Source organism: Felis catus, chromosome B1, assembly GCF_018350175.1.
Source record: "Felis catus isolate Fca126 chromosome B1, F.catus_Fca126_mat1.0, whole genome shotgun sequence".
Classification (NCBI taxonomy): Eukaryota; Metazoa; Chordata; class Mammalia; order Carnivora; family Felidae; genus Felis; species Felis catus.
Window position 1 is genome coordinate 50,386,941 of NC_058371.1, and position 17,133 is coordinate 50,404,073.

Sequence of the window (17,133 nt, forward strand, 5' to 3'; positions counted from 1 at the left end):
CCAGGGAAGAGGGGCTGGGCCCAGCACCCCTAGTGCCCTTGCGAACCGTGCTGGGCCCCGGCCGGGAGCGACGTCCTGAGGATGCTGGCCTCATGGGTACGAGCAGGAACCAACAAATAACACTGGGTTCCAAGCCTGCAGGGTGTGACCCAGCCCTGCCAGTGTCCACAAGCATCATCTCCTCCCCCAAATGCCTGTTGCAGAACCTTCAAGGGTCAAGCTGCTTGTGCAGCAGCGCAAGGAAGTCCTCAGCTCGCAGGTGTGGGGCCGATCACGTAGATCAAGGCGGACAGTGGAGCCGTTGCCTGAGAACTGGGACATCCTGCTCCAGAGAAGAGGACTGTCCCCCCACCACCACCAACCTCCTCCAGACCAGCTGTCTCCCAGTTAGCCCAGAAGCTCCAGTTACCCTAGTTCTAAGGCCATCAGAAAGTTTCTATTGGCTCTTGGCTCCTGTAAGAGGGTCTCAACCAAGGGGAGTAAGACTTGGCCACGGAACCCGTGGGGCCTGCCCGGTTCTTTAGTCCAATTTAATTTTTTTTTTCAACGTTTTTTATTTATTTTTGGGACAGAGAGAGACAGAGCATGAACGGGGCAGGGGCAGAGAGAGAGGGAGACACAGAATCGGAAACAGGCTCCAGGCTCCGAGCCATCAGCCCAGAGCCCGACGCGGGGCTCGAACTCACGGACTGCGAGATCGTGACCTGGCTGAAGTCGGACGCTTAACCGACTGCGCCACCCAGGTGCCCCCGGTTCTTTAGTCCAAACCACAAGGGGTGCAGGGTTCTGGAGACGTGCACTCAGGGACCTGCGGCTTCCCTGAACCTCCCCGTCCTAGTCTCAGTCTTGAAGAGTCTTGGACCCAGGCCACCCCTTGCCCCATGGGACAGCCTGGAATGAGCTCAAACACCCCTGCCTCGGGGGTGGGGGGAGGGGAAAGCAAGGAGACCAGCCTCGGACATAGGCATGAAATCATCTGGTTTTATTTAGAGGCTGCTGGTCATACGACGGAAAGGCATATATGGTACAAAAGTACAGACCTTTAGTTCATTATATAATACAAATCATTAAGTCTTTACAATTCATTACAGAGTCTTTGGATTTTTTAAACTCCCACTTCATGTGCAACAAATCAATATAGTCGCCCAATCAAAATCATTTCTTTACACGTGAACCTGTCGTATTTACAGAACTCCACACGTGGAGAAGACCCTCCAAGACCCCCCACAAAATTAGTGTCAGCAGCCTGGCTGAAGGCACAATGGACTTCTCTGAGAGAAAGACATGTGTGGGGGCGGTTGAGCCAGTGTTTTAGGCTGCAAGACAGGCTGCAACCACCATCCCCAGGGTAAAAAGGCACGACAGACAGGTGGCTGCCTTCTCAGGCACTCCCTGCCCCAGACGCAGGCCTACAAGGCCAACCTGCTTTCAAGCAAGTGGAGCTAATCTCAGCCAGGAAAATAACTACCCTTGAACTTCTTGTGGGTTTCACATACAGGGAACGTTAAGCCAAGATGAGAAAACATAAGGAAGTAATGGGGGATTTAAACACCGTTTAAGCCTTTCAAACTCTTCAAGGGTCCCATTCACAGCTCAATGGAAGCTCAAATCTCTCACTAAATGCACAAGGCCCTTCGTGGCTGACCCCAGCCACATGCACTGGCCGTGCTCTCTCACTCTCCTGTGCCCTCTGGCCAGGCTGGGATTTTGGACGGCTGCCCCCTATGGCCACCCCCCCCCCACTCCCGCCCCACCGCCACTGCAGTGCCCTGGGGGTGACGGCCAGTGGAGATTGTACATGTGCAGAAAGGGAGGCAGAAGCCCGGGAGGATCCCCCGCCTGGCCTCTGACACATCCTGGTGCTGCCTGGGGCCGTTGGGGGTGGCCCCAGCATCCAGGTGGCCCATCCCCTCCTGCTGTCACACCCAATCCCAGAGCCTGGGACCTGCTGTAACCACATCTCAAATCTTAGTGCTGACACTTCATTTAAAACCAGGCCTATTAGTAAGGTGAGAACAGAAGGTGGGTGCGATGGAGCCCCTCCCTCCACCTCCCACGGCCATGCCCCCGGCAAGACCGCACCTTTGGCCCAATAAACGCTGGGCCATAGGGACTGCCTGGGCTATGGCTTTAGCGAGCAAGTCTTCCACACGCCACTGCTTTTCTAGTAACAGGTTAACATGAGTTTGCACCGAGGAGCGAGGGTGAAGGCCGCAGACCAGAGCAGGGAGGCCTCCCTCAGACTCGCACTGCTTATCCCCTGGAGGAGGAGGGCTGCCCCGAGCTGCCCAGGAAGACAGCGGACTGCAACAGAGTGACGCCTGCACCCTGCTTAACCCAGCGACACCCGGACCTTGAAGGGACGCGCCAGTTGTGAAGCAAGAAGATAGGGAGGGTTGGGACTGCAAACCCTGTCCCTATGACGAGCCACACAGGCCTCGTGGCTCTCAAGGTGCCTGTGGGGCCAGAGCTGAGTCAGGACAGCCAGACCAGCCTCTCCCGGTCCCCAGGCAGGCCCACTGTTGACTCTCCAGCCACAGTGGCAGCTCGCCAACGACACCAGTGGGACAGACGTCTCCTCTCTCACACCCTGCAGGGTGGGGCCCAAAACGTGCTCCAAAGCAGGCGAGAGCTGCATACCAGACAGCAGCCACAGTAATGCCTTCCTCCCGAGACCAATGACGGCCCTCCCACCCCGTTGGCAGCCAGGCTGTCCCGGCAGGCCCTCTGCTCAGCTGCTCACACTGTCAGCTGCTTCCGCACAAGACCCAGGGGAAGCCACGGCTGGGGCAACGCTGCTCCCCTGGGAGGCAGACCTGCAAGGAATGGGGATGGGTGGTGGGGAATCTCAGGCAGAGGAAACTCAGGCCCAGGGGACGGAGGGAGGCCATGCTGGCTGCAGAGGGGACCTTGGGAGAAAGAGAAGGTGGTCCCGAAACCTCCTTACACCCCAGGCTGGTCTCTTCCACGGCTCCTGCAAGCTCCAGCTGATATGACCCCGCTCAGGTCCATAATTCCACTGCAGTCCACTCCATGCCAACCAAACCAAGTGACAGAGACAGAGCATGACACCCATCTCCCGACTGGCCTTCCTGACACAATTCTGCGGAAGGCTGCTGAAGGCACGCGCAGGGCTGGGCTCCGGCAAGTACTCTGCCAGGTAAATAAGGATCATAAACGGCCAAATGACCTTCCATTTGTTTTCCCCAGTGAGCCGGGCGTGCGACGTCTGCCCACAGGCAGGTCGTCGGAGGCTGTAAGAGCATCGCTGCTCCCCTCAGAGGAAGGGGTGGTGCCAGTTCGTTCATCAACCGACCACACAGACGCTGGTGTCCGCAGAGAAAAGTCCTACCTGAACACAGATTTGTGGAGGACTTCTGCGCTGGGAAGGAGGTTAGGCAGAAACTGAACATTTGCTGAGATAAAGCTACACGAGGGGTGTGCCCTTCAGCTCCGGGCCCGTCCTCCTGTGGCAGCTCAAGTCACGGGGGCTCAGCCCAGTGAGGAGTGAGGACTGAGGCACACGGGGTGGGCGGGAGCGGCAGCTCTCACCTGGCACACAGCTGGCTGTTACGAAGCTGGGCCCCAAAGCGGTGGGCGGGCGGGCGGCGCCACGTGTAATTAATGGAAGCTAATTAATCCCGGGCTCCTCCCCAACGGGGATTTGGGCCTGCGGCAGCTGCAAACCCTCAGGTACCCGTGGGCCCCACACAGCCCCACTCTGGGGCAGGGAACCTGACATGACTTCTCCGTAGGGGCTTCAAATCCCTACGGAACAGAGATTTTTCAAAAAGGGCTTCCTGGGCATCGTTTCTAAGAGTCTAAATGTGAGAACTAAAAACAGGCCTCCCAGTGCCGTGCACAAATCCTGACCCGGGGTTTGTCCCCGGGCTGCCAGGGTGTCCCCTAGGCTCCTGCTCCCTTGTGAGGACATACATGGCAGGTAGCTGAATGCTGGGCACTAGGTCCCTGGGCTACTCCCGTGGAAAGTTCCAGAAGCACTAGCTCACCCATGGAGGTTCCATCCCACCTGGCACTCCCCACCGGAGCCACACGCCACCCCCTGGTCCCAGAGGCACCAGCCCTCTTCTCACTTCTGCAGACTCCGTTCCAACTCCCAACCAGCCTGGTGGGGAAGGGTTCCAGGAAGTGTCCTGCGAGAGCTGGGCAATGCTCGTGGAGGGTCTCCTGCTGTCCAGGTCTGGACTGGTAGGGACAGTGGGGAGCTCTCCTTGCACAGGCCCACCTGCTAGGCCACAGCCCCCCAGCCTTAGGGAGTCATCAGGGTATAGAACTGCCAAGAAGTTAAACTGGTCTCAGGCCCTTCCAAGAAACCAAAGTTGCACCAAATAGGGTCGTGACACCTCTGCTGACTTTGCCATTGCAGATGCACCATAACATAATCCTCCAAGTTTTTGCTCTCTTGGAGTAAGGCCACTTGTGCGTCTGTGTCAATGATAACGTAAGGAGGGGCATCACCCTCTGTCCCCCTGGGAACCCCTGCCAGAGGCAGGAGGCTGGCAGCTGCTGAGCAGCCTCAGAGGCTGGTGATGTGCAAGGCAGGCCCGGGCCACTCATGCCTGGGCAGATGATTGTGGCTCGCGAAAGATTTCGGATTTTGAAAAAATAAATATAAATAAATATATTCCAAGCACTCTGTTAAGGGAACAAATGGCAAAGAGAAAACGCTTTCCAGGTATAATGACACTAACATGCCCACAAAGAAACCGCTACAAAACCCTGCAGAAAGGAGGAGGGAAAGGTGGGAGGGTCAGGCCCAGTGCCCGTTGCTGTGGCGCCCAGGACCTTGTGCCAAAAGTCCCACCTGAGGCACTTGTGGGAGTCTGTTACTTGGTGTTGGGTCTCTGGGGGGCCAGAGGATGCAGTGAGCCTGGGGAGCAAGCCAGAACCACGGCGGGTCGGCTGGGGCGCTGGCCCTGGAGGCAGAGGGAGGATGCCCTGCCTCTGGGAAAGAAAGGCACTGGTTACGAGGTTGGTTACGAGGTTAGTGGGGTCATCAGAACAGAAAAGAGGAACAACAGCCCCAGGTGGGGAAATCTCCAGGCAGGGGCCTGGCTCCCACCATCCAGGACTGCTCCACGCTCCTAGAACCTTCAACCCCTCTGCCTTGTGGAGATGCCCCTTCTCTGAGCAGAGGAAGAAATGAAGCTTCCAGAGTCGCGGGAGGAGCAGGGAAAGGTCACGAGCCCTGTGTTGTGCAAAAAGAGTTCACTGCCCTGCTCCCCAGGGAAGGGGGTCTGAGGTGTCACTGCCCACCCCAGGGCCGTCACCGGCAAGGCTCGGGAGCCACGCCCTCCGGCAGCACTGGCCAGGGAAGCAGGCCAGCAGCCCAGGAGGACCGTGAGGGAGGAGGGCCGGGGCACCGGCTTAGCTGGCCCAGGACTTTCGGTTCTCCGGGTTCTTATGGCTCCTGTCGGCCCTCAGCGCTGTGGCGCCCTCTGCCTTGGCCAGAGCCGCCGTCAGGGAGGCCAGGTTGGTGGCGGAGCCGGAGAGGGTGCTGCTCCTTCGGGGCTCAGGGGCGCCCTGCAGCCTGGGCCCCACACTGCGCCGCTGCCCTGCGCCCGTTGCTCTGCGCACCCGGCTCGGCCTCACCAGCAGCCCATGGCCGGGGTTGCACTTGAAGTACTGCTTCCCTCCGATGGAGCCGTCATTCTTACCTGAGGGGAAAAGAGAAGAAGACACAGAGGTGGCTTCCCAGGGCCCCTCGCTCCCTGTCAAACAGATGAGGCCGAGGGCACAGGCTCCCAGGCAGCATGTGCTGGCCACTGGTGACAGGCACCCCCAGGCAGCCCAGGTGTGAGGTCGATGCGCCCGTCCTGCCATTTCCCATGGCCAGGTGCAGGCAAGTCAGCAAAGCAGAAGTGGCACCGACCCCACCCTCCTCCAGGGAAGAGACCATTTTCAACCTGGATGGAGGTGGTTGGTGGAATGATTATTTTTCCTGAATCCATTAGATGGAAACTGGCAAATCACCAAATTGTAGCTAGTCAGATGTCATGCTTAATGTGTCAAAATGGAGGAAAGAAGTTTCCTTTGTAAAAACAGATAGAAAATGCATTAAGGTGAAGAATGAGAACCCAGTGCTCAAGTGGGTAGAGAGAGAGGATACCTGAGCAAAGGGACCACCCTGACCCCTAAATGTCAGTATCTCATGGTGACAGGTTGGTGGGGAACATGATCTTTGAAGCAAAAACAATCATGAATTGTCTTCACTCGCTGCACATCCTAACCCACCCTTCTCTCTTCCCCCGACTCCAAACGGGCCCACCCTCACCACGTCCTCTCTGTCAGCAAGGACCCCTCAGTAGCACCTCTCAGCGCATCTAACAGACCATGTCCCTCACTGCGTGGCCACCGCTAATCCCTCGGCTCCCGGGGCACACCCCCCACCCCTGCCCACCAGCTCCCCACTTCTAGTCTCCCCACTGTCCTCTGCCCACTCACCCCATTTCGTTTTCTTCACAGCACTTACTACTATCAAGTGTTAATTATTTCTTCGTTTGTTTACTTGGTTATTTTCTCCCTCCCAAAATGAAAGTCCAGTGAGACCAGGGACTTTGTTTTGCTCCCCAAGGTATCCTTGGAAACCAAGACAGTGATTGCCACATGGTGGGTGCATAATTGTTGAATGAATTCATCTATTTGCTAATTCCACTTTAATTCTTGAGTCTAACTGCAGATATAAACTTCTCTCCCAATTTCCCTGGACATAATAGCAGACACTTCTTTAAAAAATGTCTGGCCTGTGCTGCATTACTCTTCTAGAACCACTTCCAACTTACAGCATTTTTCACAGCAGCCAAAAAGTGGAAACCAACTGATGAATGGATGAACAAAAGGTGGAACTTCCACAGGCTGGAATATTATTTGGCCAGAAAAAGGGATGAAGTGCTGACACAAGTTGTAACCAGATAAACCTTGGAAAATTATGCAGAATGAAAGAAGCCAGTCACAAAAGCCCAGCATATTGTAGGATCCCCTTTATGTGAGAGTCCAGATTAGGACATTGCATATAAATTTAGAGAGATGAAAAACTGATTATTGGTTGGTTAGCTAGGACTTAGGGAGGGAGAGGGCCTTCAAAACAGACATGTGGCTTCTTTTTAGGTTGATGAACCTGTTCTAAGATTAGACTATGGTAGTGATTGCACAACTCTGTAAATCTACTCAGAACCATTAAATTAATTGTACACTTTTAACAGGTAGACTTTACAATATGTGAATTGGTATCAGAGTAAAGCTGTTTTAATAAAAAGAAATATCTAAAGGACAAAGTATTTCCTTAAGTAGTGGCCCTGGTTTTTCAGAAAATGGTGATCTATTTGCTTTTAAGGTGTGCCATTCTGTAATGAGACATAAGAGATCACCTCTTCTGTTCTCAAGCCAAGGCATCCAGCCTGCACACAGGCATCAGTGTTTGCAACCTGAGCAGAAACAGCAGACACAGCTACTGTTACACTGTTACAGTTCAAAAGCAGATGCCTCTGTGACTTAAAAAAAAAAAAAAAAAAAAAGGCATTTAAATTCATTACCAAATTGATAGTAGCTTTCAATCAATGTCTTAGGTTTCTGAAAAATGTCTGGAGGTTTAACAAAGAGAACACTTAGGTAACTTTCATTCCTGATTTTGAAAAGTGACCTGGAGGCTCAGGGAGGTCAAATGATGTGCCCAAGGGCACATAGCAAGTTCCCCGCAGTGCTGGGACAGGGCCAGTACTCTCCCCCCAAGACCACAGTTGGCGAAATCCCCTTAGGAGCCCCGGGAACCGCCCCAAACAAGCAGCACTCACCTGAAGGTGAGTGTAACTCTACTCCGATCCACGTCCCCTCTTGAAAGTCAGTTGGCCCGATGTACCTCACAATGCCTATCTTGTTGGTGCCCACGGTGACACATTCTCCCTCTTTGAGCCACTCTGGGACTTCGCTGGCTTCTTCAGAATCTGAGGAAACCTCCAGCTTTCCCAGGGCCTGTGTCCCAGCACTGCTGTCACTTGGCCCCCCGGAGGCCGGCAGGTCCTCCTCAGCACCAGAGGGGCAGCTGGAGTCCCCGCCCAGCATGCGCGAGAACGACTTCAGCTCGGAGGTTCGCACCTTCTGGATTCTGAATGGAGATGCCAGAGCAGGTGATTGAGACAGGAGGTCTGGAGGCTGTGGTTTGGAGACATCCAGCTCTAAGCTGGCGGCAGGCTTCACATGGTCCGTGGCTCTTCCGAGCTGCTTGGTGGCCGAGGAAACTTTGCCGCCGCTTTGTTGGCTGGGTGATTCCTTCTGGGGGGCAGGTGTGGGGAGATGAGTCAGTGAAGCCCTTGCTTCTTCATTCTGCTTCTCCGAGGAAACTGCTCCCCTGGCCTCGGACGCACCATTGCTGTTGCCCCAAGCATTTTGCGTTGCCGGGAGTGGCAGGGACAGAAGGCTGCGCTGACCCTCCAACCGGGCAGGAAGATCACTGTCTGCAGTGGGAGCAGCAGAGGGAGATGGGAGCTCCGTGTCCGGGGTGGCCGGGCAGAGGGCAGGAGGGGGCGAGCCAGGCGTCTGGCCCCCCACTGCAGCCGCGGCATCAAGGCTAGGGACCAATGCATCGGACAGTGTCGCGGTGGAGACACTGTGGGAAAAGTACCCACTGGAGGCCTCACTCAGGGGGCTGGGTGGCCCTTCCTGAACTTCGGGGGCCTGGGTGTTGGCAGTGACGAACTGCTGGGGAGGTGCTTTCGTGGGTCTGTCACACATCTTCACGGGGGCCATCTGCACAGTCACATCAGGAGCCGCACTAATCCCCACGCTCTCTCGGTAAGCCTGAAGCAGGGAAGGGCCAAGAATAAAGGTTAAAATTCAAAGTCAGCTGCTCATTTCCAAAAGAATTCAGACAGATCTTGTGGTCAGTTGAAACATTACAGCTTTGACAGTGAAAAGAGCGCTGCCATGCACCTGGGCAGACCGGGTGCCAGTTCTGTTCCACCACTTCCGTCCGGGTGACCCCAGTTTTTTCCGCAGCTCTGAGCAGCCCGCACTCTGCACTATGCTGAGCACCAAGCAAACAGTCACCCACCTGCTCGCTGCCTGAGATAGAGTGACTTATAATAAGAAATACATATTTGGCCTTCATCCTGTTTCTGCCACAGAGCTCTGGAACCCTTGGAGTTTTCTAAGTGGTAAGAGTGATAAAGGCATTTTGATATTCCTAACCAGCCCCTTCCAACAACATCTGAGTTCATGTTAATGAGCTGACTCTGGGCCTGCACCTAAGGATGGGGGCTGGTTGCCAGGGCAACCCACCTTGTGATTTGAGCTTCAGCCCCACAGCCAACTCCAAGGAGGGAAGAGGGGCTAAAGGTGAGCTAATCACTAATTGCCAATGATTTAATCAATCATGCCTATGTAATAAAGCCTCCACAAAAACAGAAAGGGACAGGCTCCTGGGAGCTGCTGGTTTGGTGAACACATGGAGGTATGGGGAGAGTGTTGCACACAGGGAGGGCGTTAAAAGTCCACGCCTTCTCCCCACACCTGGCCCTATGCACCTCTTCCACGTGGCTGTTCCCCAGTGGTATCCCTTGTAATAAACTGGTGATCTAGTAAGTAAAATGTTTCTCTTGAGTTGTGCGAACCATTCTGACAAATTAATCAAACCCAAGTGGAGGTTCATTGGAACCCCTTATCTACAGCTGGTTGATCAGAAGCACAGGTGACCGACCACCTGGACTTGGGACTGATACTCAAAGCAGGGACATTCTTGTGGGCCTGAGCCCTTAACCCATGGGCTTTGATGCCATCTCCAGGGAAGACGGTGTCAGAATTAAGTTGAACACTCAGCTGCTGTGGGACAAGGGCTTGGTGGTGGGAAAGAAGACTACTCGACGGCCATGTAGTAGGGTCAGTGAGGCATGGCAAGGTCCTTACCACAGGGTGCAGCACACAATAGGTGCACATTAAATCTCGATTCCCTCCCTACCCACCAGCATCCCCAGTCTCCCGGCACTCAGGCTAAGCACCCTGCTCTGATGGAAACAGATCCTCCTGCCCACCACCAACTTCACGAGGGACTGAGAGAATCACTAGAAGCCAGAAGAATACTTTCTCCTGCAAAGTTGAAATGAGGATCTCAGTGAAGGGTGTGGATGTGCCTCAACACAGCTTCGCCAGTGCTGCCAGGAATGACCCTCGGGCCTGGTGGCTAGCTTGTGGCTCCTGGCTGGGAGTCAGGTGGAAGAAGAGGAGACAGGCTGCCTGCAGGCTGGTCCCATGTCATGGTTCGGGGGCCCTCTGGTCCAGTGAGATGCAGGCCAGGCAGTAACCTCCCCTGCAGTGAAGGGGGGGCTGAGAGCGGAAGGAGCCGCAGAGGCTGGCTTCCCCATCTCGTATGACTTGTCTGCCTCACTCTGACAGAGACACACAAAGCCCCATCCCCTGGGGAATAACGACAGCCACTGCTCGTCCACATTCTACTGGTTCTGAGGTGCTCCTAGGGTGCTCTTTCGGTGATAACTGAAGCCATTTGAAGAAGTTAGCACATTATCTCTCTATTCCTGATTCACAATGACAGGGGTAAGAGAGAAGGCAGGAACAGGGAATGGGGTTGGTGCTCTGGAGAAGGATGCTGTTCAGAAAAAGAAATATGTTTTCCAATATTTACGGAAAGATTATTTATATTACAGGAATGGCCATTTTCCATTTGAAATACAGGATTTATTTGAACTGGGAAACAGCTGAGATCTATAAGTCTCTTACAGTTACTTGGCTTAACTCAGCAGTCTGATAAATCATGCATTTTCACGTGAATTGTCATTTATATTCCTGTCTCCAGAGGCCCTCCTTTCCCCACAAGGCACACTTTCAGGGTACGAAATTAACGGCACCTCTTGAGATTAACAGCCCATTTTTGTGATGGATCTCCAGGCTGCAAAATTTACTAAATCCAATAGATCAATAACTGTCACCAACATAAATACTCTAAAAGATTAGGCAATCCTTCAATCATTTTTCTTTTGCAACTTGTACATGTTTTATTTATCCTTTTCTATTTTATTTTTAATATCACTGACCAGGCAGAGAAGAATATACAAACAAAACTACCAGAGTCTAGAACCTGAACAGGAACTGTGGTTCTGAAATAGTACATGTTCCCTATTCTCCGATGGTAACACTGCATCATTGCCACACGGACAGCTATCTGCAAATGGCCAACTCAGTCCTGTCCTGAGGAGGTGACAGTCCAGTGACAGTGGCTTGGATTTCCCTGGTCATTATCCCATTTGCCTCCACATGAATCCTTCAATGCAGGCCGGCAAGTACTACCATATGCATTTTACAACATGGCCCAGAGAGGTTAAAGGATTTATCTAAAGTCTCCAGTAAGTGACAACCAGGGATCAGAGGTCAGATCCACAGTGACAAAAGGGACCAAAGGTGGCAGAAGGCAAGCGCTGATTGCTCGGTTCTTTCCTGCTGAGCCTGAGCACAGCCTCAGATTCCTTCCGTTACAGCACTGCAGGAAGCCGCTCCCACTTGACTGGAGTTGATATGTGAGTGGAAACCGTCTCCCCCCATCTGTGGGTTATTCCCTTACCGCTGACACTCCCAGAGCTGCCCTGAGCCACAGAGGCTGTCACAGGTCTGGTGCCCTCACCCGTGAAAGACGTGGTCTCCCTCTGTCCCACTGGCCTTGGGATCCCAATCCTGCCTCAGCAAAATAGCAAACACAACTCACAGGGGATGGGGTTGAGGGGGGTGGTGCACATGAACATCAAATATGTTCTGGATTGAAAAGGGCCTTTTTAGAAAGGAGTGAATCCGTGGAGGTCTGAGTTCTCTTTCAAATCATTTGCCCTTTTTGGCCGTTGTTTTAATAAATAAAATTTTCTGATAAAGATACAGCCCTTCCTAAGAGAATGAACGCACAGTGGGAGAAAATAGATTTGCTATTCATAAGATGAGAAGTGCTGTTCATCTGTGGGAGATCATAAGAGACTATTTTCTCCCCAGTTTAGCATTAGTCTTTTCACGCTGATATCATGAATCAGAATGAAATGTAAAACTGAGAATTAAGCAAACACTCAGGATAAGGAGATTGTTCTGTTTATAGAAATCGCCTTTGCCTAGCAGTGGGCTATTAAAGCAGCAGACTACATTAGCAGTCAAGCACCTAAAAGTTTAGCAATCATATGATTAACAAGTTGAAAATAGAAAAGTAGAACAAGGAAAATATAGAGGGAGAAGACAGTGACCTATATTATAGCTAATTATCAAAACGGGAACACTAAAATGAAAAACCCATGGGTGTGGACTCAAAAATTAGAGCCTTGGGGCCACCCACCACATGTGGGGCAGCCACCAGCAAAGGCGCCACCTCCGCCCGACTAACTCACCTCCACCATTCTGGGCGTCCCCACGTCCGGGAAGGCAGACTGCACCATGATTCGGGGCACGGGCTGAGAAAACAAGTGAACAGGCAGGCGTAAGGGACCAAGAGAAGCAGAAAGATCACCACAGAAGGTTTTAACTGAACAGACGGGACAGCCCATCAGGAGGACGCACTCAACGTGAACTTTTACACCTTCAGGAATTCTAACAAGTCCCTGCCAGTTAGGCATGCCAAGGCTAGTGGCGCCACACTCCACAGGGAAGTGTAGGAAATACGGAGCACAGCGAGCACGTATACCCCACTTGGCAACACAGGACACATGCTAAAAACCACACCATAGATGGCACACCTACACACTCACAGGCTCCCTCTCCACTCACATATGGAGCCTGTTTGTCAAGGGCTGTTCTGCACATACTAGTGTTGCAGGACTCTAGAGAGAAATGGTTGGGACAGGAAAGGCTTCAGGCAGGAGGTGGGACACAAAGCAAGCCTTGATGGCCAGGGAGAAGTGGTGCCCAAGCATCGTCACAGGAAGTGAAGAGTAAGGAAGCTGGTCTGGCTAGCACACAAGTCTGGGGCATAAAACAGAGCAGGACAGACATATGGATAGAGGCTTTGGTGTCTGCAACTACCCTCATCAGGTAATGACGAAAACCACTACAAGTTGCCTGAGTGGAGAAAGCAGAAGCTTGAGGAGATGGATCTGGTGGTAGAAGGCAAACTGATGGAGAAATATTTAAAGGCTAAGGGAGATAAATTACGATGAGACTCCAGCAACAGAGCAGATATGAGGGGTAAGAGCCTGAATTAATGGGTGTCAGCAACAGCACAAGGAAGGACTCCTTATTTATGGACATGTGGTTCAAGGAACATTAAAAAAAAACCAAAACAGTGAAAAAATAATTAGCACCAGGATAAGGAAAACGTATGTCAAAAGAAGGAGCTGGTAACTGCAAAGGGGAAGAAATCAGATATTCCTTTAGTAGCTGCTGGGTTTACAGACGTGATTCTCTCAAAGAAACCAAGAATCCACCACTTCTGCCTTTATTCCAACAATCAACCTCTGGCCCCTTCCCAGGTCTCCCTGTTCCAATGCAAGAGTCTGGACCTTGCCTCAGAATGCTCAGCCCCAAGAGGGCTCCATCCTGGCACCACAAACAATCCCCCAGGAGGAGCCAAAATTGGGTGTCACAGTTTGTTTCCGTACAGTATGAGTGTCCTTTCTCTTCTTGGATCCAAAAGGAGAAGCAGCAAACCACGGATCTACTACTTGACCTAAACTGCCTAGACATGTAGACTTCATATCTCCCCAATTTCCTTCTGACCCCCTTCGGACCCCAGGTCCTCCCAGTTCCCAAGATGTATCTGGGTGCCTGAGGCTTCTCTGCCATAAAGATGCTCTCTGGACAGGGGTGCTGGGTGCTCATCGATTAAGTGTCTGACTTCAGCTCGGGTCACGATCTCATGGTTTGTGGGTTCAAGCCCCACGTTGGCCTCTGTGCTGACAGCTCAGAGCCTGGAGCCTGCTTTGGACTCTGTGTCTCCCTCTCTCTCTGCTCCTCTCCCACTTCTTCTCTCTCAAAAATAAATAAATGTTAAAAAAAAATTTTTTTTAAAGATGCTCTGGACAGTGTACAGGCACTAAGACTGGATGGCCAAAGTCCTGCTTCCTACTAAGCAGCCCAAACTCTTACCTAAAGGGAGAGGGGCCCACTTGGAACAAGATGGCTCACTAGGAGGTAAACCTGAGTTCACAGCATCAAATAACAGCATTTTAGCAAAGAGTACCACGTTTTAGCAAAGGGTACTGCTGTAACCATGCTTTGCGACTGCCTTTGGGAGAAAAGAGCTAGAAGGAATTAATTCTGCTGAAGGTAAGGGGGATGGTGGTGGGATCTCAGAAAAGGCAGAGACCACAGGCACTTAAGAAACGGTGGGAGGTAAGTCTAAACACATGGAAGAACCTAGGGATAAACTAAAGGAAAGTACACTTTACCCTGCAACACTGGGGAGCCACCAGGGGCTAATGGCCAGGGAGAGCTAGCATCAGAGGTATGTTTAAGACAATGTGAGGGGCACCTCAGTGGCTCAGTCAGTTGAGCATCCAATGTCCAACTCTTGATTTTGGCTAAGGTCATGATTTCATGGTTCATGGGATCAAGACCTGCGTTGGGGTCTGTGCTGACAGCATGAAGCCTGCTTGGGACTCTCTCTCTCCCTCTCTTTATGCCCCTTCTCCACTCATGTTCTCTCTCTCTCTCAAAATAAATAAACTTAAGAAAAAAGAAAGAAAGAAAGAAAGAAAGAAAGAAAGAAAGAAAGAAAGAAAGAAAGAAAGAAAGAAAGAGACAGACAATGTGAGTGGAAGAGAATGAAGGAGAATATCCTGGTGGGGGAAAAGCAGCTGCACGTGATGAGGGCCTCAACCACAAGACCTTCCAGCCTTTCCTTGGATTCCTGGACCAGGAAAGCCTCTCCCCTCAACTCGCACAACACATCACTCCCCCATCCCTCACAGCACCTAGCCAGTTCTCTCTCACAGGAATCTCCATTTCTCCACTCTGCTGTCAACTCAGTAGACAGTGATACTCGAGTTATTTCCAAGCAAGTATCCTCCACCCTGCTTTACAGTCTTCAAATACAGGGGCTACTGTCTTTATTTTTATTTTTATTTTTATTTTTTTTTAACGTTTATTTATTTTTGGGACAGAGAGAGAGCATGAATGGGGGAGGGGCAGAGAGAGAGGGAGACACAGAATCGGAAACAGGCTCCAGGCTCTGAGCCATCAGCCCAGAGCCCGACGCGGGGCTCGAACTCACGGACCGCGAGATCATGACCTGGCTGAAGTCGGACGCTTAACCAACTGCACCACCCAGGCGCCCCTACTGTCTTTATTTTTATATTTACTTCCTCCCATAGTATCTGAAGTTACCCCTGGTACCCAGGGCCCAATGTCATGGCTATAGGCCACTAAGCTGAGACCTCACATCTTCCTCTCACAAGCTTCCTGTCATAGTCAGTCACCCCCATTGGCCATTTCATCAAGAAACACATCTGCTTCATAAACAGGCCCACCCCAACTCCACCAGTCAGATGACAGGGGTGCGGAGCAGGACACTGGACACACAAAAAATAGTGTCAAAAATAAGATGGGATCAGGTCTGAGCGGGGTCCTGAGTGTAACATCAAGTACTTTGCACACACCTAGTTCTCTGGTTCACATGCTACCCGCTCATGATGCCCGCTCCGTGGGAAGCCAGGCAGTGGTGGCTGCCAGAAAACCGACTCTGGCCAAGTAAGTGTCAGGTAGATATTTCTCCACCAGAGGACTCTGAGAGGTGCGTGCAAATGACGGTGGGGTATGGGCATACAAGCTTGGCCATGTATTCATTTTTTTGATATTTTTTTTTCTTTTTGTTTTAAAGTTTATTTATTTTGAGAGAGAGAGAGTAGGGGAGGAGCAGAAACAGAAGAGGGGAGAGGGTGGGAGGAGCGGCAGAGAGAGACAGAGACAGAGACAGAGACAGAGACAGAGAGAGAGAGAGAGAGAGAGAGAGAGAGAGAGAGAATCCCAAGCAGGCTCCACACTGTCAGAGTGAATCCCAATGTGGGGCACAAACCCATGAACCGTGATATCATGACCTGAGCCAAAACCAAGAGTCAGACACTTAACCGACTGAGGCACCCATAACTGTTACTAAAACTAGATGATGAGCACACAGGGGTTCACTGTGGTATCCTCTCTACTTTTAGGTATTTCAAATGTTTCCATAAGGCTGTCCTACATGAAGGAGATAACTGGGACTCTGATTCAATGTCCAAATTCAGTTCAACAAAGACTCAGGTATTGGCACAAAAACAGACACATAGACCAATGGAATAGAATAGAGAACCCAGAATGGGACCCACAAATGTATGGCCAACTAATCTTTGACAAAGCAGAAAAGAGTATCCAATGGAAAACAGTCTCTTTAACAAATGGTACTGGGAGAACTGGACAGCAACATGCACAAGAATGAAACTAGACCACTTTCTTACACCATACACAAAAATAAACTCAAAATGGATGCAGGACCTGGATGTGAGACAGGAAACCATCAAAACCCTAGAGGAGAAAGCAGGAAAAAACCTCTTTGACCTCAGCCACAGCAATTTCTTACTCAACACATCTCCAAAGGCAAGGGAATTAAAAGCAAAAAATGAACTATTGGGACCTCATCAAGATAAAAAGCTTTTGCAGTGCAAAGGAAACAACCAACAAAACTAAAAGGCAATCGACAGAATGGGAAAAAAGATTTGCAAATGACATACCGGATAAAGCGCTAGTATCCAAAATCTATAAAGAACTCACCAAACTCCACACCCAAAAAACAAATAATACAGTGAAGAAATGGGCAGACGACACGAATAGACACTTTTCCAAAGAAGACATCCAGATGGTCAACAGACACGTGAAAAGTTGCTCAATGTCACTCCTCATCAGGGAAATACAAATCAAAACTATACTGAGATACCACCTCACACCAGTCAGAGTGGCTAAAATGAACAAATCAGGAAACTATAGATGCTGGAGAGGATGTAGAGAAACAGGAACCCTCTTGTACTGTTGGTGGGAATGCAAACTGGTGCAGCTGCTCTGGAAAACAGTGTAGGGGTTCCTCAAAAAATTAAAAATAGACCTACCCTATGACCCAACAATAGCACTGCTAGGGATTTACCCAAGGGCTACAGGAGTGCTGATGCATAGGGG

At 51.4% G+C, this 17,133-nt stretch overlaps 1 protein-coding gene across 1 annotated transcript in view; it reads right to left on the minus strand.

Annotated features, from left to right (window-relative positions):
- Window positions 1-961: 961 nt before the first annotated feature.
- Window positions 962-17,133, minus strand: part of KIF13B (kinesin family member 13B) — a 202,983-nt gene continuing 186,811 nt past the window's right edge. Inside the window, exons 38-40 of the mRNA XM_023252641.2 lie at window positions 12,384-12,446; window positions 7,812-8,814; window positions 962-5,678 (exon numbers count right to left, since the gene is read on the minus strand). Of these exons, the coding sequence (XP_023108409.2) occupies window positions 5,389-5,678; window positions 7,812-8,814; window positions 12,384-12,446 (1,356 nt within the window). The 3' untranslated portion in view covers window positions 962-5,388. The remainder of the gene's footprint in view (window positions 5,679-7,811; window positions 8,815-12,383; window positions 12,447-17,133) is intronic.